This window comes from Zingiber officinale, chromosome 3B, assembly GCF_018446385.1.
Source record: "Zingiber officinale cultivar Zhangliang chromosome 3B, Zo_v1.1, whole genome shotgun sequence".
NCBI lineage: Eukaryota > Viridiplantae > Streptophyta > Magnoliopsida > Zingiberales > Zingiberaceae > Zingiber > Zingiber officinale.
The window spans coordinates 127,274,206-127,300,422 of NC_055991.1; the positions used below are offsets into that span (position 1 = coordinate 127,274,206).

The 26,217-nt window shown below is 37.2% G+C and overlaps 1 protein-coding gene and 1 long non-coding RNA gene across 2 annotated transcripts; one reads left to right on the top strand and one right to left on the bottom strand.

Moving 5' to 3' along the window:
• Positions 1-281: 281 nt before the first annotated feature.
• Positions 282-12,414, top strand: LOC122055216. The gene is made up of 4 exons (XM_042616590.1): positions 282-371; positions 11,725-11,863; positions 11,922-12,050; positions 12,143-12,414. The coding sequence occupies exons 1-4, from the start codon at positions 282-284 to the stop codon at positions 12,412-12,414; spliced, it is 630 nt and encodes a 209-aa protein (XP_042472524.1).
• Positions 12,415-16,322: 3,908 nt separating this feature from the next.
• LOC121968598 lies at positions 16,323-17,099 on the bottom strand. Its single transcript, XR_006108230.1, has 2 exons — positions 17,035-17,099; positions 16,323-16,860 (listed from the first exon to the last, which is right to left on the bottom strand). It is a non-coding gene; the product is annotated as an uncharacterized LOC121968598 (long non-coding RNA).
• Positions 17,100-26,217: the final 9,118 nt, after the last annotated feature.

The window sequence follows — 26,217 nt, forward strand, 5'->3', positions numbered from 1 at the left end:
CCTGATGGAGCTATTTCATGACAACCATAGAACCAAATCGAGGCAGGAAACGGGGTCAAGCTCACTGCCGATACAAAGGTAAGTGGCACGGATCTGTTGGAGCACAGCGAGGAAGAGAAATCCAAAATCCAGTGAAGAGTAGAAGATAGTATACCTCCCTGGTCCAAAATCCGACGAAGAGGAGGTGCTGGACCCCTAAATACAAGGTTCGGTGATGAGGAGCGAAAGATATGAGGCAAACAGCTATGGTCGGCGCTAGGGCACAGTACTAGAGCTTGACGATGGCCGGAACAGAAGAATGGTGGCGCGATGGTGGCACCGGGTACAGCCACCCGCGCCTGGCTGCTATGGTTGTGGCGACCGGTGCACAGGTTAGGCGGCTAGCTCTCTGAGATCGGCGCGGCGTAGAGTGAATGGAGGAAGGCAGCGGCGCGATAGGGAAGAGGAAGAGTCGGTGTTGCTCGGCCGAAAAAGGGAAAGAGACGGGGAAACTGAAACTTGGCTGACGTCGATCGGAGAGGAAGGGGAAGGAAGAACCGTCGGTGTCGCATGGGTTAGGGCAAGGCGTCGAGTTCGGCAGGGGGAGAAAGAAACGGTGAGGAAGAGAGAAAATAAAGAAAATAAAAGAAAAAGAAAAAGGAAAAGGAAAAAGAAAATAAAACTTTTCATTATTAAAACAAGGTAGCCTAAACAGGCTTTTCCGGGCCCCGTTTTCATCCCCGTTAACTCGTTCATACGAGCTCCGAAAAATTCTCGAAAAATTTCCATAAATTCCAAAAAATTCCCTTATTAATATTCGCCTATTTTCGGTATTTTACATTCTCCCCCACTAATAAAAATTTGGTCCCCACATTTCATTATCTACTATCAGCAAATACTAACAACAGGTAAAGAGTACAAAATGCTGAATGGTAAATTAAATCACACACCTCAAGTAAAAAGATGGGGTATCGAGCTCGGATAGTATCCTCAAGCTCTCAAGTAGCCTCCTCGTTCGTATGATGCTGCCATCCGACTTTAACCAGTCGGATTGTCTTGTTCCATAACTGACGCTCTTTCCGGTCCAATATCCGTACCGGAATCTCCTCATAAGTGACGTCAGGTTGAACTGGACCTGAGATATCTGTCAGTACATGCGTCGGGTCGGGTACGTATCTTCTCAACATAGATACGTAGAATACATAGTACACGCCTACCAAGGACGGTGGTAGTGCTAGCCAGTAAGCTACCGCTCCAATCTTCTCCAAGATCTGGAAAAGTCCAATGTATCGCGGAGCTGGCTTACCTCTGAGGCCAATCTCTTCACCCCTTTCATGGGTGAAACTCGCAGAAATACATGGTCGCAAATAGAGAACTCTAAGATTCTCCGACTCCTGTCAGCATAACTCTCCTGGCAGTCCTGTGCCTCTGTAACTCTCTGTCTAATAGTACGGACCAACTCTGCATCCTGCTGAGCTCTCTGAGGTCCCAACATCTGGGCCTCTCCAACCTCATCCCAGAGGACGGGTGTCCGACAAGGCCTACCATAGAACGCCCAAACGGTGCCATCTGGATTGCTGAATGAAAGCTATTGTTGTAGGCAAACTCTACAAACGGCAAATGGTCCTCCCAACTGCCTCCGAAATCCATAACACATGACCTCAGCAGATCCTCTAAAGTCTGAATGGTCCGCTCTAACGGTCCATCTGTCTACGGATGGAAAGTTGTATTGAAACAGAGCTGCGTGCCCAAGGCCTGCTGCAGACTCCGTCAAAAACGAGACGTGACCGGCGTCTCTATCCGAAATAATAGTCAAAGGGACACAATGTAATCTGATGATCTCCCGGCAATACAGATCTGCCAATCGATCCAGGAAATCAGTCTTCCGGATCGCTAAGAAATGCGCGGATTTGGTTAATTGACCAACGATTACCCAAATCGCGTCATGTCCTCGTCATGTCCTCGGTAAACCCACCACAAAGTCCATAGTAATGTGTTCTCATTTCCACTCAGGAATAGAAATCTGCTGAAGTAAGCCGGCAGGTCTCTGATGCTCGGCCTTCACTTGCTGACAGACAAGACATCTAGCTACAAAATCCGCGATGTCTTCCTTCAGGTCGTTCCACCAATAAAAACACCTCAAATCTTGGTACACACGGGTACCGCCTGGGTGGACAACAAATCATGAACGATGAGCCTCCGGAAGTAACTCCTATAAGACCGGTTGAGACTAAAGTACGCATAATCTGCCTCGGAAGTGTATAACACCCTCCTCGTCTTGTGTGAACTCGGTCTGCTGCCCGGAAGCTATCTGGCTGCAAATAAACAATAAATACTGATCAACAGCCTAGGGCTCTCGGATCCTCGTCCTGATCGACGACTGAGCAACCATGGTAACCAGAGTACCCTACTCTGTCTGTCCTTACCCCTCAAGGCCCTAATCGGAGAAACCTTAAATCAAGTCTGTGACCACAACTCGGTGGCAAGCTAAAGTCCCTCCGGACTTCCTGCTAAGCGCATCGGCAACCACATTAGCTCTCCCCGGATGATAGCTAAATGGTATAATCATAATCCTTCAGAAACTCCATCCATCTCCTCTGTCGGAGATTAAGTTCCTTCTAAATAAACAGATATTTGAGACTCTTATGGTCAGTGAGAATCTCAAATGTAACGCCATATAAATAGTGTTGCCAAATCTTCATGGTAAAAATAATGGCGACTTGCTCCAGATCATGTACAGGGTAGTTCTTCTCATGTTCCTTCAACCGACGAGAAGCATAGGAGACTACCATATCGTGCTGCATCAGAATAGCGCTTAAACCCTGAATAGATGAGTCGGTGTAGAAGACATATCCGTCCTCTCCAGAAGGTAAAAATCAAAATTGGAGCCGACACTAGTCTCCGCTTCAGCTCCTTGAAGCTGGTCTTGTCATCCTCAGTCCAAGTGAACTTCACGCCTTTCCTGATCAGGCGTGTAAGTAGCATAGCAATCCATGAGAAACCCTTAACGTATCTCCGGAAATATCGAGCCAAACAAAGGAAGTTGCGAGTCTCTTCTATAGATTCCGTCTACTCCCAACGGTAACAACCTCGATCTCCTGTGGAACCACGGTATACTCCTACTGATGACCGTGTGTCTCAAACATTTCACAGAAGACAACCAAAATACGCATTACTGATCTTCACATCTAGACGTTTCCATCGAAGCATCTCTAGAACTATGCTAAGATGAAGTGCGTAACTCACCGTGGATCCGAAATAGATCACAACACCGTCAACAAAGACAATGAAAACCGATCCAAACATCTTGGGAATACCAAAATCATCAAGTCTTTGGAAACCTCTAAGGCTTCCCAAACCCTAATGGTAAAATTATGACACATAATATCCGTATCACAGACATTTCTAACCATAAGATCCCTGACAATAAGTCTGAAATATGATCACCAACGATATAAATCATCTGAGCATAGATCCTTCAGTGTGAGAGCAACGCTCCATCACAGAAAATACCACATATGTGGGAGCAACGCTCTACCACAAACAATCCGTAATATGTGGGAGCAACGCTCCACCACAACAATTCAAAATATGTAAGAGCAACGCTTTATCACAAACCAACAATAATATGTGGGAGCTTCGCTCCACCACAAACGATCCATAAGTGTCCATGGCACCTAACTATCCAACTAGAGGCTGCACGAGATCACTCAACCACATATCACTGTGGGCAGCCAAAGGTATAACAATCCAGCAATCGAATCAAACTCATCGTCAAATCTATCAACATCGTAGTGAGTCACCCACTGATAAGAATATGAGTTGACAGGGTAATCCAACAAATGGCATAATGCAGACACTCCACATCCTGCATTCAACATAAGTAGAATCATCATGCTGCTACCAACAATACACCTGACACACTTGCTCACACATCATATGTATGATCGACATAATCCTCCAATTTGTACACTCATACATACTCACAACATAAATATAATTCATCGTAATACCTCCAACAATGCATACCAAACCCGTGTGTATATATCAACATAGGTATAATCAACAATACACCTCAACAACACTCACATGACATATATACACCTATGCCAAGAGTATAATCAACGTAATATTTCCAACAAATCATAATCGACACGAGTATACACTCAGAACAATCATATAATAAACAAGATACCTCAAATATTACACCGAACACATCTGCACATATCACAACTCAGATTAAATCGATAAGATACATCTAATAAAACACTCAAACATATGTGCACATATGACAACATAGTTTTAATTGACAAAATACCTCCAATAAACAATCAGACATGTATGCCTAACCACTCGGGTATAATCTACTAGAAACCCACAATAATCATATGTATAAATGTGTACGACCCAAAAGAAAAAGTCAGAATTCAATAACATCAAGACACTCTTATTTTTATCCTAAAAAATATCAGCCCACATAATATCAGGTGAATAAGTCTCTACTCCCCATGAGAGCAAGTTAGCATTCAAAACATCAAATCATTATTTATCCACATAGTCCAATATCAGAGGAAGCAAATATCAATTTTATCATCTTGTTAACTAACCACAACTAACCAGATTTATTAAAATCTCATAGGCACACTCAACCGTAAACTCTCTAGCACCCGATTTATAATCTGATCACCAACTATAATCATCAAACCTGTGAATATCATACATGACACTCACTATGTCACCATCAACGACAACCCAAATAATAGATCATCAAAATAGCTATCCACTAATAGATCATCAAAACAAATATCTAGTAATAGATCATCAGACAACCACATAACATTTACTCTCATAATTCATTAGAAATCAACATATCACAATATCTGATCTCACAATATCCCTCAACCTCAAACCATTCTCAACAATAATCAAACATGATAACTCCCCAATGACCAATTTTCATCGTATCGGGTACCCTAATATCCAAAAGATATGAGTATAAAAACTCTACTGGCTAAGTCAACAGGAATATGTAGGTATCATCCATTACCCATCTAACAATAGCAGAGGCTGGTATGTGCCTCCATCTCCTACTAGTAGTAACAGAAGCTAAAACTACTGATGGTATGATATGAAAAATCACCAGAGACTATAATCCTTGATCTCTATTAAGGTCAACCATGCTCAAAGACTAACCTATCACATGTAATATGTGTTACAACAACCAGACAAGTATTAAATAAAGAATGCTAATACATGTCATAAACTATAAAATTAAACATCATACCTAATTACCGTCTGGAGATGTTCCATCACTGTCCAGTCCCCAACTTCTGACCTCAAAATTCCGAACATGAAAATCACCGGAAATCTATATAAATCCAAATCGGAAATCCATAACATATACATAATGTAAAATCCGTGCAATCCAAAATAACTACCCAGTTTGACTCGCAAACTTGGGCTAGCCCGAACATCTAGAACACCAAAAGCAGGTGACATAACCCGCTCTGATACCAAAGAAATTGGTATCAGGTTATCCCAAATATCCAAAATACGAAAACAAAGATCGTAAAACCTAAGCTCTGATACCAAATAAATTGTCACGCCCCGGAGGAGTCCCTGTCCGAAGAAATTTCGGCAGCATCTCCCCTGTACGGCGGACAATCTAAAACTTTCTACATCTCCATATATGTCAGCCACATGCGGCTGGAATAATAACAGAAAATAAAATACAACACACAGACTTTCCACGCAGTTTAATAAGCAATGATAAGAAGACTCAAAATCCACCCTACTCAACTACACTCATAAAACAGAAATCCGACGATAAGATCAATTTACCTCTTCTGCTGTCTAGGCAGACATGTAGTAAAAGCAAAACCAAACCAAGTCCATCGACATTACAAAATCCATATCATATCCATACCATCAAACAAAACAAATTTAGCATAGTCTATGTAAGAAAACCAAAAGACCAATAATATCCTCGAGGTCTGTAGGGACTAGCAACTGGAACTTTCTCCTGACAGCATCAACCTGAAAATATCAACAATGGAGACGGGGTCAGTCCAACACTCAGTAGGTGCAACTGATATGTAAGGTAGGGAAATAACATCTAGCACTAATCATGCGTATAGTCTCCTGATATAAAAGGATGAAATGCAACTGAAGTAAACAGGAGAAAAACTGTACTAACCAGGACCTGGGTATAAGGACAAACAGTCCGAGTGGCATAGAAATCCTGTATGCATGTCAAACATAGGCGTCCAAACAATATACAGCATATAAATGCAACAAGCACAAACACAAGCAATAAATGCATCATGCATATGATGCCAATGATGCGTCCTGGTCACCCCTGACGCCAGTCGATCATCTCACACACAATAGTGAGGTCGAGTGGGTAAGGCTGTGACAACCGTGCACTCTGTCGTCACTGCTCCTAATGAGTGACCGAGTGGACGGGATGCTGTTGGAGTACATTTATCCTCCTACCCCAAATCATAAATGGGGGAGCACAATGCTCTCAACTCCCGGTACACGATGACGGGGAGGAATCCCTGCTGGCTAACACGTTGCATCACGCTACCCATGAGCGGACCAACGGAGCCAAACAAAATCCCTACTGCAACACACATTGCTTGAATCGACCACTAACCCATGAGTGGTGGTGTGTGCAGATCCATCTAACTGGCGATGTACTCAACAATAATGGAGCGGACTATCGCACAGCATGCAATCATGCAAATGGTGCATGACACTAACCACAAATATCCTGAGGTAATCCATAGATATATAAAAGTGCACCATAGGTCAACGAATCAAATCAAAGGTACACTGAAGGTATAAAACCTAGGTCCTGAACATGGTAAAACATGATATATCACTACCCCTATAAGCATGTATCAACAGGTAAGGAATACATGAGATAGAAAACAAGCAATCAACCAATAATGTAACAGGTATCGGGTAGTGATTAACCGAAGAAAATAAGAGAACATAATTATTGCTACTTGTTAAATTCACTACTATGCATATCAAAGATATAAAGTCAAAAGTACCCGCCTTAAACTATAGTCTGTGCTAAACAAATCCTCACATCAGAACAATCGTCCCGTAATCAGGGTCCCAAAAGTGAGTATCCTTTTATCACCTTGCAGACAGAGAAGTGGTTGTCAAAAAAATTCTAGTCGGAGTAACCATAAAGCTATTGCCCTAAATGTAAATCATCCACAATCCGCACCTCAATCACATCTGAAATTCCAACCTAAGATAACTAATTACTCATTAGTCATGTTATCACAGATTAACATCTCAAATAGAATATGTTACCAATCCATATCAACCTAACACTAACAAGAGATCAACCAAAACACTATACATAGCTTACCTTGAATCAAAGTCTCCAATTCAAATCTAAAACCTTCACATTTCTCCTGCCAGTGAATTTTCAATCCAAGCACCCTTAAACAAAACAATCCAACATGAGACTAAAGAGGATAATCTAGAAAGGAAAACTAAACCAACAAAAGAGTAATAATCGTATGCTTATACCTCCTCAATGACCTGATGGAGCTATTTCATGACAACCATAGAACCAAATCGAGGCAGGAAACGGGGTCAAGCTCACTGCCGATACAAAGGTAAGTGGCACGGATCTGTTGGAGCACAGCGAGGAAGAGAAATCCAAAATCCAGTGAAGAGTAGAAGATAGTATACCTCCCTGGTCCAAAATCCGACGAAGAGGAGGTGCTGGACCCCTTAATACAAGGTTCGGTGATGAGGAGCGAAAGATATGAGGCAAACAGCTATGGTCGGCGCTAGGGCACAGTGCTAGAGCTTGACGATGGCCGGAACAGAAGAATGGTGGCGCGATGGTGGCACCGGGTACAGCCACCCACGCCTGGCTGCTATGGTTGTGGCGACCGGTGCACAAGTTAGGCGGCTAGCTCTCTGAGATTGGCGCGACGGAGAGTGAATGGAGGAAGGCAGCGGCGCGATAGGGAAGAGGAAGAGTCGGTGTTGCTCGGCCAGAAAAGGGAAAGAGACAGGGAAACTGAAACTTGGCCAGCGTCGATCGGAGAGGAAGGGGAAGGAAGAACCGTCGGTGTCGCATGGGTTAGGGCAAGGCGTCGGGTTCGGCAGGGGGAGAAAGAAACGGCGAGGAAGAAACAAAATAAAGAAAATAAAAGAAAAAGAAAAAGGAAAAGGAAAAAGGAAATAAAACTTTTCCTTATTAAAATAGGGTAGCCTAAACAGGCTTTTCCGGGCCCCGTTTTCATCCCCGTTAACTCATCCATACGAGCTCCGAAAAATTTCCAAAAATTCCAAAAAATTCCCTTATTAATATTCGCCTATTTTCGGTATTTTACTATAATATTTTTAAAAAATATTTAATTAATCTAGTAGGTAATAATTTATTGTAGATATCAAAATCTATTCTTACTTATTAAATTAATTTTATGTGCATGTTAGAAATTAATTTAGTTGAATTATTAAATGCATTGGAAAAATTAATTTTTTTTGTTAACTTTTGTTTAATTTTTCTACTTAATTGTCTTTCTGTGATCAACAAAGATGTTATTTATTAGCAGATAAAATTTTAAAATCTTTCAACTGTTATATAAATTTTTATGATTTTTTACCAAATAATGAAATTTTAAAATTAAAAAATTTCGGAGATTATTTTTTGAAAATTTTGAATTTTCCAAAACTAACTGTTAGATTTTGAATGCTTAGAAAATTTATCAAAATTTTTTGAAGTAAAAATATATTTTTAAGTATTTATTTTGCAAAACTTCCATGTCTATAAAGAAAAATATTTTCTAACTAAAAGAAAAAACAATTTTTTCATGAAATTTTTTTTTATGATTAGATTGATTCGATTAATATTGACAAAATTTTTAAGATTTTTTAAAAATTTAAAATAATTTTTAAATTATTATTAGCTTATCTAAGGTTAAAATCTTAGAAATTATTTTATTTGGAAAATAATTTCAATAAAAATACATAACCTTAGATCATCTTGAATAATCCTTAGAAAATTCTCTCAAAAATTTCTTTTGCTATTTTTAACTTTTCCTTTTTTTTGATGTGAATTATGGGGGTTACGTTAAGGGGAAGATTGCAAAGTTATTATTTTTACTTAATTGTAATATTTTATTTATACTTAATTGTAATATTTGATGTTATGATTATTTTTATAATTTTTTTTTTTTGTTTGCTCTAATCTTAATTCGGGTTGATACACATCAAAAAGCGGAAGATTGTAAGTACCCTAGGTTAGTTTTGATATGATCAATCGAGCTAAGTTAGACCCTGTATATTTAATGCATTGCATCTGAGTGTGCACGAATTTAGGAATACAAAAGTCGAGCAGAAGACGTAGCGAACGAGAAGGATGACATGATAAGGGAGTCGATAGACTCGATGCATCCGAGAGACAAGGAGCTATAGAGAGTATACCGATGGAACGAGAAGGATGCATATGACGCATCCAAGAGACGAGAAGTTGGGAGAAAGCCCCTGTTCGAATAGAAAATCAGAGTTAGGTTCAGGTGAGCTCAATTCCGAACGATCAGAGCATTATCCAAGCGAGCGAAGTTTGAAAATAGTCAACTCAGAAGTTGACCATGAAGACTTGAGGCGCTTTAATTGGCTTGAGGCGCCTTAGATGCTCAATAGAGATGCTACTAATCGCAGGACTTGAGGCACCTTCGATGGATTGGAGGCACCTTGGATGAACAGTAGCCGATGCGCCTCCAATGAATAGTAACTATTAAGAAGCCGTTGTAATGTGGATAAACCTTAGCTCATTGGAGGCACCTTAGATGTCATTGGAGGCATCTCCAATGCCACGTCAGCAAATGATTATTTCAATCAAAATGCTATAAATAGCGCCCTATAGGTAGGAGTTCAATAATACACTTAAAATAAACTTATGTACTTCATTTCTAAGCTTCTAACTACTATAAGAGGATTCTTCGCTTTGACTATTATCGTAGGAGGAGTTTTCTTTTAGTATTTTCAATTGGTTTGGATAACTACCACCTAAGTTATAATCAAGTAAATCATTGAGTCCCTTCCTTAATTTTATGTTATTTATTTGTTTTTAATTAATTATGTGTCCTTGCTAAGCAAGAAAGCAAAAGAATGTTCTAACTTGTTTTGCAGGTCATCTATTCACGCTCATCTAGCCGGTTCATCTGATCCAATAGCATATGAGTTCATAACCAGAAGTAGAGTCTATCAACTAATCGATACGGGGAAGGGATAGTAATCTTTTGGATAGATTTTGTTGAGGTTACGAAAATCGATAGAGACTTTCCTTTTCCCTTTTGGTTTAAATATCAACATCACATTAGCAAGCTAAGTAAGAAATTGAACCTTCCATATAATGCCCAGCTTCAATTAAGCTTCAATTAATTTGATAATCTTCGTTTGAATTGTGACCGAACGAGATAAGAAAGTTGGACGTACACCCTAGATCCAAAAGCACAACACACTAATATTTCTACGTATATAGATACATTATTGTATGTTGACATGAATAGCTACCGTCAAATACTTTTTCTTCTCTGAGCTGCAAGAATATAACTAAATCATAGAGAAGTTGTCGGATCTGGTTAGTCAGGCTCACGATTAGCAGCCGTACGCCTCGCTACCAGAGCACTTTAAAGTGTCAAAAAAACCTCCATCAATCATTACTGCCCCAAGCATTAAAGTAGAAGATTGAAAACAATTCATCACACGAACAGCACGTAAGCATGAGAACATCTGCACTGATGCATTATTTATCTGTTATAATATTCAAAGAACGTTTAAATCAAAATAGAGAATGTTATAATAGATATGAGCCCACACAAAATATTGAACGTATTCAATGTCTATTTTTAGATTTTTTTAATCCCTGTGACACACCACAAACTTATTCTACAATATATATATTCTATTAAAAAAAATAAAAAAATAATTTAAACGGTGAGAAACAACGGATAGTAATCAACGGATAATTTTTCAACGCAACGGATATTAATCAACAGATAACTTTTCAAAGCAACGGATATTAATCAATCCAACGGATCATTTTAATTTTTCAACGGCTATTTCAAATTTCAACGGATAATTTTTTTATTATTACAATTTTCAATGAATCAAATATTTTATTTAGAAAGAAGAAATAAATAAATTGGGCGGCCCGCCCAAATAAATATCCGCTGAATATATTTTCAATTAATTAATTAATGAGAATAATTTTATTAATATAGCCGTTGGAATATGTGTGCAATTTGATTAATAGAAAGTAATCGTTGGAATATATCCGTTGACAAGAAAATAATAAATAGACACCTTGTGCTCTACAGTTCTTATTCTAAACATAGACTTACATTAGTTTCCTCCAAAATGTCTCAATATTCAAGTAGCACAAGCTTTGACTCAACAAGTGAAAACGAAATCCAAGTTGAAGTTGGCGACGAAGATTATGATCCGGGGAATGAGCTAATGTCATTGATACTTCAACAAAGTCAACAAATAGTTGAAGTATATCAAAGTAATAACGAGATGCGGAGAAGAAGAAGGTTCATCCAAAGAAATCGTGAAGCCGGACATGTGAGGCTCTTCAATAATTATTTCTCCACAAACCCGGTGTATCCAGATCAAATATTTCGAAGATGATTTCGCATGCGAAGAGATTTATTTTGTCGTATAGTTAATGTACTTGAAAGTCGTTCTTCGTATTTTCAGCGGAGGGATGATGCTGCGAGAAGAAAAGGCTTGTCATCACTACAAAAATGCACAGCTGCGATTCGCCAATTGTCTTATGGAGTCCCGGCAGACCATCTTGATGAGCACCTACGCATGGGTGAATCAACCACCATCAAGTGTCTGTTCAAGTTATGCGGTTATGTGGTTGAATTATTTGGTGATCAATACTTGAAAAGGTAGAATGCTGATGATGTTCAACGTCTTCTTCAAATGCATAATGAGAGACACAATTTCCCTAGAATGTTGGACAGTCTTGATTGCATACATTGGGAATGGAAAAATTGTCCAGTTGCTTGGAAAGGCCAGTTTACAAGAGGTCATGGATCACCAACAATCGTGCTTGAAGTGGTAGCGCCTCAAGACTTGTAGATATGGCATGCATTTTTTGATGTCGCAGGTTCACGTAATGATATTAATGTGTTGTACGAATCTCCCATATTCAATAACGTCTTGCAAGGAAATGCCCTGGAGATTAATTTCACGGTCAACAGGACTCAATATACAAAGGGGTATTATCTAACAGATGGAATATATCTGAACTGGACTACTTTCGTGAAGGCTTTTCCTTACCCAGAAGATCTCAAGAGGAGGTTGTTTAAGGAAAGACAAGAGGCTGCAAGAAAAGATGTTGAACGAGTATTTGAGGTGCTCCAAGCTCTCGATGGGTAATTGTCAGAGGTCCAGCTCGTTATTGGTATAGAAAAAAGTTAAAACATTTTATGTTACCATGTATTATTTTGCACAATATGATTGTTGAAGATGAGGGGGAGCAGGTGATAAATTGGTACAACAATGATGAAGGTGATGAACCTGCACAACATATCTAAGATTCAAATCGAGGATTTCATGATTATCTCCAGACAAATTCTGAACTACGTGATAGTCATGTGCATCACCAACTTCGTGCAGACTTAGTTGAACATATTTAGTCACAATACAACAACAATCCTTGAAAGTATTATATTTTAAGTTTATGCAAGTGTAATTTTTTTTTATATGTTGTACTCTTTCATTTCAAATTTATAATAATATTTTAATTTTAAATAAAATTATTAATATTATTATTTATTTTAATTTTAAATAAATATATTTTAATTTTACATAAATAATATATTTTAAAATAATATTATTAATTATTTTAAATAATTATTATTTAAATTATGTAAATACAATTGAAATTGTAATAAAAATAAAGATGAATAGACAACGGGTCCCACAAATAATAAAGGTTAATGTTAAAATGAATGTAAAAGAATAAATGTATTAATATGATGTATGCATGGTATGGGGACCTCATACTTTTTTATGAGATGATAGATATTATAACATCCACTAATATAGATGCCCTTACTTTTACCTGAGCTTGAACTTAATTTCTTCGTTACTCTCATTAGTTTTGTCTGCTTTTTATTTTGCTTTTTCAGAAGATTTTGACGATCATATCTGGAGTAACAAACAAAAACAAAACATAGCCCTTGTGGGGACCGTACTGGTCCTGTGAAATTATTAATTTCTAGATCTCTATCAGAAAGACGACCAACCATGCATGCATGGCCGCAGACCAAAAGAAAGGCGAAGAGTGCATGGCCGCCATGCACGATGTCAACTCCTAGCTACATCTCGCTCGTAGGAATTAGCCATATGCAACAACATCGATCGATCAGTACAGGCGTGCGCAGGTGATCTAATTATTATCTCTCTGTTCGTGTTTGTGGCATGCATTAATCAGTGGAGAATATATATTTGTGTCTCGTGTTGTTCAAAGATAATATGTTGTCTTTCATAATGGAATTATGAGATTATGGATAAAAATAACAAATGTTTTGTCAAAGAAATCTTATTGTAACCATAATTTTAATTTATAATTTTGTGGCAGAACACATTGATTTGTGCCATGAAAAGTAATATATATGAGCACATTAATTAAGTCTAGAGTACATGAATTGGTAGCCATTACTTATTTGTTCTGACGCCCAATCATAAGTGCAATGGGTGTTTTATTAAGCATATAACTAGCAATTAAGAATAGCTTTGAGGGTATGTGGGTCATAGTGAGAGTTCATTTGTGCAGTCAATTCTTTGTCAAGTGATTGATTGCCAACTGCTTTGTTGGTTTCTACTAGCTTTCTCTCCTCGTTTCATTTTTCACTGACAACATTGGAACTCACGACAAACTCTTCCATGTTAATGTATTCGTTTCGTTTGTTGGTTGCTTGAAGAGAGAATATGGTAGTGGTTTGTCCTCAAGTTGCCTATTTACCACTATGGATTTGGAGATCATGAGCACACATAGTGCCAAGAAAGCTAGGCCAAGTGAGTTCTTCATTGATAAATGTAGCTGCGCATATGAGAAAATATCAAAAGTATAAGTTTGATTAGTTGACTATATGCTAGTCTAGTTAATGAACAACATGTATATCTTATCTAATTTTAAGGGAAATTAAAGAAGATATAAGCCAATAGATGAAAAAATTAAGAAGAATTTTGAAAGTTGATTACCTTGTATTCCTTTCCTTTTATTAGGGTTGAGTTGTTTTTCTCAAGGCATGTACTACATGTATATATAAGCAATGACTAGATTATTAAAATAGATAGATAGATAAATAAATAAATAAATAAAATGAACATCATAAATCTAGTGATGCTTTTTCATCGTGCTCATAATGTAACAAATTGTGTATGACATAATCAGTGTGGCATATGACATTGCGCTATGGCATCAACCGCATTAAGGAAGTGGAGAATATACATTTATCCCCTGTAGTAGTTGATGTTGTCTTTTGTAATGTACATTAATATCTTTAGTCATATTTGAAATGTACATTAATATAATGTAAAATTGATTCAACTCTATTAGAATAGAGAAATAACAAATTTCCTTATGGATGAGGCAATGATGCATTTCTTTATTGTTGTAGATGAAGTTGATTATGCCCTTGCCATCATGGATGAAATTTTTAAGGTAGGTTTTCATAGTTTTAGCTAGTTTCATAAGCCAAATTAAAGAACATTAATATACTAATTAGGATAGTACCTTATTAAATTAAGGCATAGCATGATGCCCCCTTGCTCTTTTGGAATTATATATGGAGCATTCATGCAAGGTGAAAATCAAAGTGAAAAGATTCACCAATCACTTCAATAAAACTATTCAATTATATAACCTCATTTATGCAATGCAATGCCTGAGTTTTCTCCCAAGTAAAATTAATTATACTATTTATAAGTTCATACAATTAAATGGTATATATTATTCCTAATAGCTTCTATCTACCCTTGTCTATAGAATGCAAAGGAATTCACAATACATACATATGTATATGATCTAGATTGTATATAGGTTCAACTCTTTCAAGGATATTGCGAACTACATCATAATAGTTTTAGGAACTGGAGTTAAAGTCATGTAAATTAAGCATAATTAGCTGCCTGGTTCAAGAATATATTTTATTTGTAGAAGTTTAGTACATGGACAAGAGGCTGATATATCCTTGTGATGACCTAGAATACTAGCTAGGTACCTTAAGTTTTAGCATTTCTCATATAGATGTATAGTAATTTAGAAAAATTTAACATGCACAGTTTTCTACTAATAGGGGCCATAATTTAATGGTTATATAGACCTTGGGAACGTATTTGATTAATAGTGAAGAACAAGATCTTAAAATGACAATGGATATTTCCATACTGCTACCTTTTAGACTTCTCTTAATTAAACACCAAGCACGAGAGAAAAAGAAGAATTAAGTGCCAAAAAACTATAGCTCTATCCTTTTTTCTTCCCAGATTAAATTATTAGATTAATGATATATGGTTTGACTAATTCCTAGTTCATGAGGTAAAAGTTGGTAATATATATAAATCTTCATCACTTAACATTATTATTGTAACATTTGTTAGTATTATTTCATTTGTTTTAAAGAATTACACAAAATTGTGTTAGTATGGATCACTATCCATAATTGAATTTCTCCCCCTATTGAAGATAGACAACTTTCATTAATCTTTGCATCATATAATATGATGTATGCACAAGAAAACAAGGTACGAGGTAATCAAATAAATAGAAATTTAATTTTCATGAAGTAAAAGGTAAAAGTTAGAAATTTAATTTTCAATTGTATTAGACATACAAATTACAAACAAGGTAAGAGCTAATCAAATAATTATTTAACTTTTCTCCCTCTCCATAACCCCACGATTCTAGAGATCCTGTCATAAATCACTCAATGTTAACTCATTAAATTAAATGAACAAGTCTGAGCACTATATATGTGTTTAATTCATAAATAGATCATAAGATAGTAAACTGTCATTTTTTGATTAGGAATTCAACTTGTGAATAAAAAATAATTTTATATTATTTAATAGATATTTTTAGCCTATGGATATCATTAGATATTGATTAACAACTCTTCCTTAAGATGATATTTTTGGATGGAACTTAATGCAATTTTAAAGTTATTTTGTTGTCTTTAACCTAAATTAATCCATTAGGATCCCCTCTTCCCCTACCCTTAACATAGTGGGTCATAGATGATGGTTAAAAATAAAAAAATAATTAAAGCCAAGCTAGCTAGCCACGAACTTATTTATTTCATTTATAAATATTAGATATTTTAGCATGCACACCAAAGGCCAAGTTATACACGCATTTCATAGTAGTCTAGACATAAGATTTGCTCTACATACACTCGAGCAAATTCATCCACACACATATTCTTACACTATAACAGTAGTTAATACAACTAGCAAGCATAGCTTTGAGGGTGGCATTACATCCATTTAATGCCATTTTTTGCGTAGGTCAATGTGAGTGTTCATTTGTGTGGCCAAATTGTCTGCATCATTGGAACTGTTTTTGTCAATTGATAGATCACCAATTGCTTTGGTTTCTCCTAGCTTTCTCTCCTCGTTTCCTGTTTTACCAACAACATTGGAACTAGAGGCAATTCCGTCAATGTTAATGTATTCATTCCCTTTGTCAGTCGCTTGGAGAGAGAATGGCAGTGGTTTATCCTCAAGTTGCCTACTTACCACTACTGTTTCGGAGATCATGAGCAAACAAAGTGCAAAGAAAGCTAGGACAAGTGAGTTCTTCATTGATAAGTGTAGCTGCACATATAAACAAACATCAATAAAGTATATGCCTTATTCATCTACTATATATGTGTGCTAGTTAAATAAGTAAATATTGAACAACATAGATAGGTCCTATGTAGTACTATGGGCAAATTAAGAAAATATAAACAAATAAATGAAGAAACAAAAACTTTGAAAGTTAATTACCTTGTATGCCTTTCCTCTAGGTAGAGTTGATGTGTTTTCTCAAGGCATGATCTACATGTATATATAAGCAACGACTAGATTAATAAAATAGATAAATAAATAAATAAAATGAACATCACAAATCTAGTGATGTCTTTTCATCGTGCTCATAATGTAACAAATTGTGCATCAGTGCGCTATGGCATTGCGTTATGGCATTAACCGCACTAACGAAGTGGAGAATATACGATATTTATCTCATGTATTTGTTGAAGTTCTATATTTTGTCTTTCATAATGGAAATATGAAATCCTAGTAAGACCTCGATAATTGTTTTCACAAGGAACCCTTTTCATCATCATTTTTTTTGGAGTATACTCATTATATCAACAACTTTTTGTATGCAATATGCCCTTAACTATTGGTGTGGAAAAGAAAATAATGAGTGCATGCCCTTGTTTATGTGCCCTTAACCTTTACTAACAAAATGCGCATTTTGAGCAACTTAAATTATTAGAAAGTATGATTAGCACCTCATTAATTTGCTAATAATTCCATCATGCCAATAATGTTCTTCAACACATATTTCAATATTGAAAGAAGAAGGTGCAATTCGATATGTCACTTGGTCATTATCAAAAACTGAGATATGATGCACACTTTAAAGGGACAACCTCATCTCCACCCATGTTTACTTATTGGCATTGTTCGATAAAAAAAAATCTACCCGTATTCTTTGATGCATACATTAGTTTAATGTGATATAAAAAATTATTCAGTTATTTTACAAATTGGAATGAAATAGTAATCTCCGTCCCGGAGTAACTCTCCTAGCTCAAATTTTTTAAAATTTTTGAAATGATTAAGACACTTATCCATTACTTATGGATGGCTTCATTGCAACTATTGGTGTAAATCACAGGGAGGTTTTTAAATTTTCCCTAGAGTCATTTCATGAGTCAAAAAGCCAAGTATAGAGCCTTATGAGTACAGTGCTTGTCCTAGCTTTTGCTTTAAGGTTATGATTACTCCATCAAAAGAACAAGCATGGGCATGATGTCAATTCTTACTCTTTTGGAATTATGATGCCTTCCTTGAGGAGTGCAAAGGTGAACAAATTAACTTGCCAAAGAATCTCTAATCATAATTAAACTGCAACATAATGCTTTTAGTAAATATTGTTATAGGCCAATAATCTATTCTCTTAGGAGTTGAAGTAAATGTGTGGGCAACTTAACCATGCAAGGATGAGCTAATATCTCATTCAAGAAGATATATTTATTAAAGTTTACTACATTGGTCAAGAAGCTTAGTGATATATGCTTGACATGAACTTGGATAAAACATATAGAAACTCTTTAGTTATAATAATATCAATCATTAAATCATAATTGTAGAATAATACACAACAAAATAACAACCAATGCATTACTTAACAAAAAAAATAAACTCCTCCAGCCAACAGATTTTGTAAGAATATAAGAGAAAACATATATTACACACTTCACACTTGAAATATAATATTATCGATTAAATTATGAAAAAAAACTATGAAGACCATAATCATATTAGGTCACATGCATGTTGCAAAATAAAAGCATTTATGCTTGAGATCAATAGAGGACTTAACCTAACCTAACCTAACCTAACCTTAGCATTAATCCTACAAGTTGCATATAATTACGAAAAGCAAGCATGATAACTCTTAAAATAAAATTTATGCATATTCATAATGTAAAATGAAAAAAAAAAAACTTAAACTAAAATAAGATCGGTGAACATCACCCTATAACAAAAATAAATAAAGGCATTAGACATGGAGGTACTTGGTATTGGATGTTTAGAAATAAAAAGTTGAAGCCAAGCTAGCTAGTCATGGATTCATTTATTTCATTTATAAATATCAAATATTTTAGTACATAAAACAAATGGCCAAGTTACACATCCATGACATAATAGTCTAAGCATAGGATTTGCTCTACATACAACAAATTCATTCACACATTCTTACACCACGTTAGTAGAATAACTAGCAAGCATGTGGCTTTAAGGGTGGATTGACATATGGCTTGACATTCATCAATATTGATCCTTTGATGGTTCATGTATGGTGAGTGTCTATGATCAAGTTGTATGCATCACTAGCTACTATCACCATTGATGCCATTTGTGTCAAGCAATAGATCACCAACTATTCTTATTTTATTATCTGCAAGGCCGTTGGCTTTTATTAGCTAGCTTTCTTTTCTCATTGCCTTTTTCATTGTTGGTTGCTTGAAGAGAAAATGGTAGTGGTTTGTGTGCAAGTTGTCTACTTATCACTATGGTTTCAGAAATCATGAGAAAACAAAGTGTCAAGAAAGCTAGGACAAATGAGTTCTTCATTGATAAGTTTACTCATGCTCATAAGTATTAAATGTCCTCCCACCTAGAAGGCAGCTTGATCGATCGGTACTTGATTTTCCTCTCTTCATCTCACTGTGAGACCGGTAATGAGGGGTGTTTAGGGTGAGTAAAATCACCTTTTACTTTATTTATTGATAAGTGTAATGCACATATGAAAAAGGAAATCAAAATTATATATGCCTTATTAGTTGACTTTATGTTAGTCTAGTTAATGAACATCAAAAGAAGATATAGCAAATAATTGAGGTGTTTTCCGACGGCATGACTACACATATTTGTAAACAATGGCTAGGATATACTAGATAGTTAAATTAAATAAGATAATCATCTCAAATATCATGACGCTTTTTTATTGTGCTCATAATATATACAATGAAATACACATAACACAATCATTGTGCAATGACATCAACCGCACTAGTGAAGTGGAGAATATACGTTTGTCGCTTATATCGTTTAAAGATTATTATGTCATCTTTATGAGATCATGGATGGAATACTTATTTCATCATATTGCCTTTTTTATGGTAGACTACTTATTACATGAAAAACTCTTTGTAGCATTATGCCCTTAATTATTGATGTGGAAAAGCAAATAATAATTAGTATGTTGACATTTGATTATAAATACCACACAAATTGATTGTCAAGTCTGATCACAACATGCTCCCCAAATCCATAGTAAATCCAAGTTTTTTTTCCCTTCTCATCACAGTTGGGCCCCCGAGCTATAGCCTGAATACCTGCTAATGTGGCTCTGTTCATGGGTCATTGTGTAATGATTATGTTATGCACATTTCATTATGAACATGATGAAAATTAAAGGCATCGCAATATTTGTGATGTTTATCTTATTTATGTATATCGTGAGAAAACATCTCAACCCTACTAATTAATTAAGTGGAAAGTAATTAATACAAGGTAATCAACTTTCAAAATTCTTCTTCTTTATCTATTTGCTTATATTTTCTTTTCCTTATATATATACATAACTAAATTAGCATGCAGTCAACTAATAAGGCATGTACTTTTGATGTTCTTTCATATGTGTAGCTACACTTATCAATGAAGAACTCACTTGTCCTAGCTCTCTTCACACATTTTTTGCTCATGATCTCCAAAACCATAGTGGTAAGTAGGCAACTTGCAGACAAATCAATATTATTCTCTCTTCAAGCAATCAACAACAAAAATGAATACATTAATACCAATGGGTTTGTCTATACCTCCAACGATTTTGGTGAAAAAGGGCAATGGGAGAAAAGGAGGCTAATAGAAGCCAACAACCTTGGAGATAATGAAGGGACGAGTAGTTGTTGATCTATCATGCTTGACAGAAATGACATCAATGGTGATAGTAGCGATGAATACAACTTGACCACATACAAGGACACTCACCATGAGCCATTAAAGGATCGATACAATGCAAACTGTACCGTATATATCAATCCACCCATAAAGCCATGCTTAAGTTATTCTACTAATGTAACATAAGAATGTCTGTGGGGAATAAACTTGCACGAGTGTATGTATATTTGAAATTTATAAATGAAATAAATACATCCATTACTATAAATATAAATAGCTTGGCTTTACTTTTTTGATTCTAACCATCTGAGACCAGCCTAAATGACTATTTGTGTTTCTAACCCTAATGATGATTATGAGCAAATCAATTGAAATAACAACTGAAAACAAAATCTTTATGGATGATATGCTACTCATATCAAAGGAAAATATGAACATTTTTTTTCGATATATTAGAAAATTTTAATCATAATTAAAAATACAATATAAGAAAAAAATTATAAGTGATGACATGTGTGGAATTTTATTTTCGTCTCGTTAGTTGAGTTATTTGGCAACATAGGCAAGAGTAATCGAGAATAAAGGTTTTTTTGTGTGCGCGCCCTTGCTTTAGCACACAAAAAAAATTGTGATAAAATAAGTATTGCACCATCTTCAAACTCCCAATGTCACCCATGTTCAGAAGTTTTTAAGTTTGTGATAATTCGAAGAGTAAACAAAAGTTAAGAGTTTTGACCTCCAAGCGACTAAAACTGAGATATGGCTTATTGATAATTAGAAAACTAAGTATTTTTTTAAAAAAAAATTGATACGGCTTATTCTATATTTGCTTTCGCAGTCAGTAGGTCCAGATCTCTTCATTTAACTATATATTAGTAGAGAGAGATCCACCTACAAAAGCTTAAATGAGGTACGTTAATTATAAAGTCTCATGAAGTACTTCAAGTAATTAATCATTGGCGAACCGTCATGTATCACACCTGTTCCAAATTTTGCATATATCTATTTTGAACTTTAACTTGTTTAATTTCCTTTGTGAGAGGTTTTGGCATGCAATCATGGCTGGAGAGCCCTTGGAAGATCCAAAAGAAAGCAAGGCATTCTTGAGGACAGTAATATAATGGTCCTAGCTAGGTTTGCTTTACTCATTGCGGCTATGATCATGTACATGATTTCTCTATCACAAGACGACCAAGCATGCATGGCCCCAGACCAAAAGATAATTTTAATTAAAGGCCAAGCATGCATGCAGCCATGCACGATGTCAACTCCTACAACACCAGAACAATCAAACTTGGCTAGTTTATATATGGACGCATAACTTAATGTTAGTTAATTATATATAACTCTACGTCATTTATGCAGATATACGCTTCAATATCATTATGCGGCGATTTTCTTGGCCCCCCACTTATTCAAAGGGTCAAAAGTTATGCTTAATCGTCAGCCAAATTCAAGATCAGTCCAATATGATCTAAAAATAACCAAATATACCTAAGATGCATAAGACCTTGGTTTGATCATACCAGTTTGAACATCGACAACACCATCCCTAGCTCAGCTCCGCTCCGCTCTAGGTCTCAGCATCATTTCTTTATCTCATAGGTCTCAACGACATTGGTCTCTATTTCAGCCCAAGATCTCAACGACATCTCTTAGTCTCAGATCTCAACATCATCCTTGGCACAACTCTAGGTCCTGGCATTATCTCTCTGTCTTAGCCCTAGGTCTCGATGACATCTCTTAGTCTCAGATCTCGATATCATTCCTGGCTTAGCCCTAGATATCGGCGACATCTCTCTCAGTCTCAACCCCAAGTCTCGCTGATATCTCTCAATTTTGGATCCCAATACTATCTCTGGCTCAGCTCCAAGTCTCTGCATAATCTCTTTGTCTCAACCCCATGTCTTGGCGTCATTTCTCTGTCTCAGTCCTAGACATCGACGCCTTCTCCCAACACTGCAGGATCTCAACATTATCTTAGTCTCATTGTCAGACTCGAGCTTCATCTGTTTCCAAGGTCACTCTACACCAACGCCATCTCTTTTCATCCTTAAGACTGGTCTACGCTCTACATGGGTTCACTGACAATAACTACGAATATTCCCGAACGCGTGACATCTTTAGAATGGAGGAGCGGTTACGAGGTTGACAGGTCCAATCTCTTAAATGTCTCCCCACTAGCACGTGGGGTAGGATAAATGGGGGGCAACTAATGACTGTCGGATCTAGTCCTTTCATTGGCCTCTATAATGATAATATTTCGACTGATGTGAAGATATTCTCCTGACAATCATATAAGCACTCACAAATTAAGGTAATGACAAAGGATAGAATTTCTCTCCAACTCCATCAGGTTCTATCCTTCAGCTCCATATTCTTCTTCTTCTCACATATCACCTCCAACAAATCCTAATTTGAGTGTCAGAGTAGTCTCGGGATCCGTCCCATGGCTAATCTATCTCTCTTTTGGAGTACATTTCAAGCTTACTCATCCTAGTTATCAGTGATCTTCGGAGAGAGCATGCGTCAGTAAGTTCATTGACTGGTGGCTTAACCATCCAGGATATTTGGCCATAACAAATTGGCATCGTCCATGAGAAATCTGAGCCAAAATATTGTGATAGTTGACACCAAAAGGACTACTGACAATCATGACTTCACGGGAGAGAGAAGCTGCAGTGGAGCAGTAACCATCATACAAGATAACATCAATGAGATGGTCTCTAAGGCTTTGTAGGGATTCCTGTAACAACACTCATTCCTACAGCCACCAATACCGGTGGCCTCCCTCCTTTAGCCGGCGTTCCCTCTCCTATGGGGAGGATGCCCTCATCCTTTGTAGGTGTTTCATCGGCTGTAGTCTCACTCAACCAGGGTGTTGAACACAACTCCCTAATGAAGCTTCACATGAATCACGAGCAGGAGAAACCTTGCCTTAAGATTGCAAAGGAAAGGCTCCCACATCCAATGACGGGAGTGTTCAAGGAACACCTTTCTCCAGAGAAGTTATTAATCAAGAATTCCCTTGCCACTTTCGGCAACCACAACTGGATGAATACATTAGGTTATCATACCTTAAAGATCACCTTTGTTGTTTTGAGAATGTCTCCTTATTGAACCAATACACTGATGGGGTTAAATACCTAGTCTTCTTGGCCACCTTATCGGTCTTAGTCCAATGGTAATTCAGTCGCCTCCCTGCCTCCTCCATCAACTCTTTCAACATATTCAAAACCGCTTTCTTATGCCAATTCACTAGCAGCAAGAGATATCAGAAAATACCTCTCAACCTATTCACCATGAAACAGAAGCCTCGAGAACCCTCCGAGAGTACCTTCAACGGTTCAACCGAGTCGTGTGGGATGTCCTCTCAACTCCTTCGGATATCTTGACAAGTGCCTTCTCTCAAGGCTTGGTGGATAAAAATTTCTTTAGATCTCTAGTAAAGAATCCCTCATTGAATTATGAGAAACTACTAGAGCAGATTGAGAAGTACATAAACTTAGAGGAAGCTCAGTTGGCGAGGAAGTGTCAAGTAGTTATGGCTCCTCAGACTAACAAGAAGTCCCCTCAACCCCCATCGAAGAATAAATCCTGTATTAATCCCTTAACTATGTCTCGGTTCACAGAGAAGGGAGGTCGGTGTAAGCTATAGATGTGCCCCCTACATTTACAGCAAGTCCACACTAGTCGACCCAAGAAGGAATGACCCGTTTCTGCACCTACCATCATCCATATGGTAATGGCACGGAAGAGTGCCAACAGTTTGTTCAAGAAGTAAGCCATGCGATAATAGAGTAGATCCAAAGTCGGAGAACATTGCCTGTTGCTACCCGACGTTCTCCGGTCAAGTATGTGCGACGTGATGACTCAGGGAATCTATTTAATAGGCGTAGAGACAATTCAGTCTCTAGGTGGGAGCCATAATCCGCTCAATGCCACTCGCTTGAACGTCGAGATGATTGCTACAATGATCGCCGAGATGATCACCATGGCGACCACAGAGATAGCCATCAGGACAATGCCCGAGATGATCGTTGAGATGATCACCAAGACCATTGTCGAGAGAGTCAAGAAGATGCTATCCCTTAAGGTGACATCTACATGATCTCTAGTGGCCTCACTGATGGTGATTCCAATCGTGCAAGAAAAGTACGGATGAATGTTGGAAAATTATAATATTGGGACCAACAGAGGTCGAAAAAATGACCCCATCATAAACTTCGAGCCCCAAGATTTAGAAGGGATCGTCACTCCTCATGATGATGACCTGGTTATTTGGGATCCTATAGCCAACTACAATATGTTGAGATTATTTGTGGACATGGGGAGCTCGGTGAACATGTTATACAAAGAAGCTCTTGAACAAATGCAAATTGACCAAGAAGAATTACGACTTATATATATCGACCCATTTGTTTGGGTTCACCGACCATAAGTTACAACTGCTCAGGTAGATCAATTTTTACCTATCACTGAGTGAGGTGCCTTTGAAGTGAACCTGAAGTATCATCTTCACAAGTGGTTGACTCCACATCCTCCTACAACACCATTCTTAGTCTCCATCTTCCATTAGAAGTTAAAATTCCCAGTTATCGATAGGGTCAACTTAGTCAGCGGAGATCAGAATGCACTATAAGAAAATCCTTATTCAACAACACTCAAAACAATAATTTTATTCCAAAAACATTATTTTTTAATTTTTTACAATGATTTTTATTTTTTAGCATTTTTTAATCACACTACAAAAATACTGTCATTTAGGGATGAATTTTGCAACAAATTTTAGGAAAAAATTCGTTGAAATTGATTATGGGACGAAAATTACAAAAAAAATTCGTTGAAAATACGCCGTCGTAAAAATTTGCGACGAAAAATTGTAAATTCGTTGGAAATTTTGCAACGAAAATAATATTCGTTGCAAAATTCGTTGTAACGACCCGACCCCTCGGCCCCTTGGGCGGCCCATTTGGCGACCCCTTGGCGGTCCCTTGGGCAGCCACAATGGCAGCCCAACTGGCGACCCCTTATGTCGTCGACTGACGACCCTCGGGCATGTGTCATTACTCACAAGGTCTTTCCACCCCTGGCCAGTGGATTTTTGTCTTCCCAGGATTCGAACTCTAGACCTCCAGGCTAAGTACTAGAATTTATGAATCCTGGTAGGGCAAAAATCCACTGGTCAGGGGTGGAAAGACCTTTTGAGTAACGACACATGCCCGAGGGTCATCAGTCGATGATATAAGGGATCGCCAGTTGGGCCGCCATTGTGGCCGCCCAAGGGACCGCCAAGGGGTCACCAAATGGGCCGCCAGTTGGGTCGCCCAAGGGGCTGAGGGGCCGGGTCGTTACAATAAAAAGGTGCGTCACGCCCCAGGTAGTTCTTGCCAGAATAAATTTCGGCAACATCTCCCCTGTACGGGTAACAATCTGAAACTTTATACATTGCCTCCAGGGCCACATATACATCGGCCAACACGGCCGGAA

Coding starts and splice junctions, on each gene's coding strand:
- LOC122055216 (XM_042616590.1), top strand. CDS start 282: ATGGCCGGAACAGAAGAATGGTGGCGCGATGGTGGCACCGGGTACAGC. Junction 11,864..11,921: donor TGAATCAACCACCATCAAGT/GTCTGTTCAAGT, acceptor ATACTTGAAAAG/GTAGAATGCTGATGATGTTC. Junction 12,051..12,142: donor CCAGTTGCTTGGAAAGGCCA/GTTTACAAGAGG, acceptor TTGATGTCGCAG/GTTCACGTAATGATATTAAT.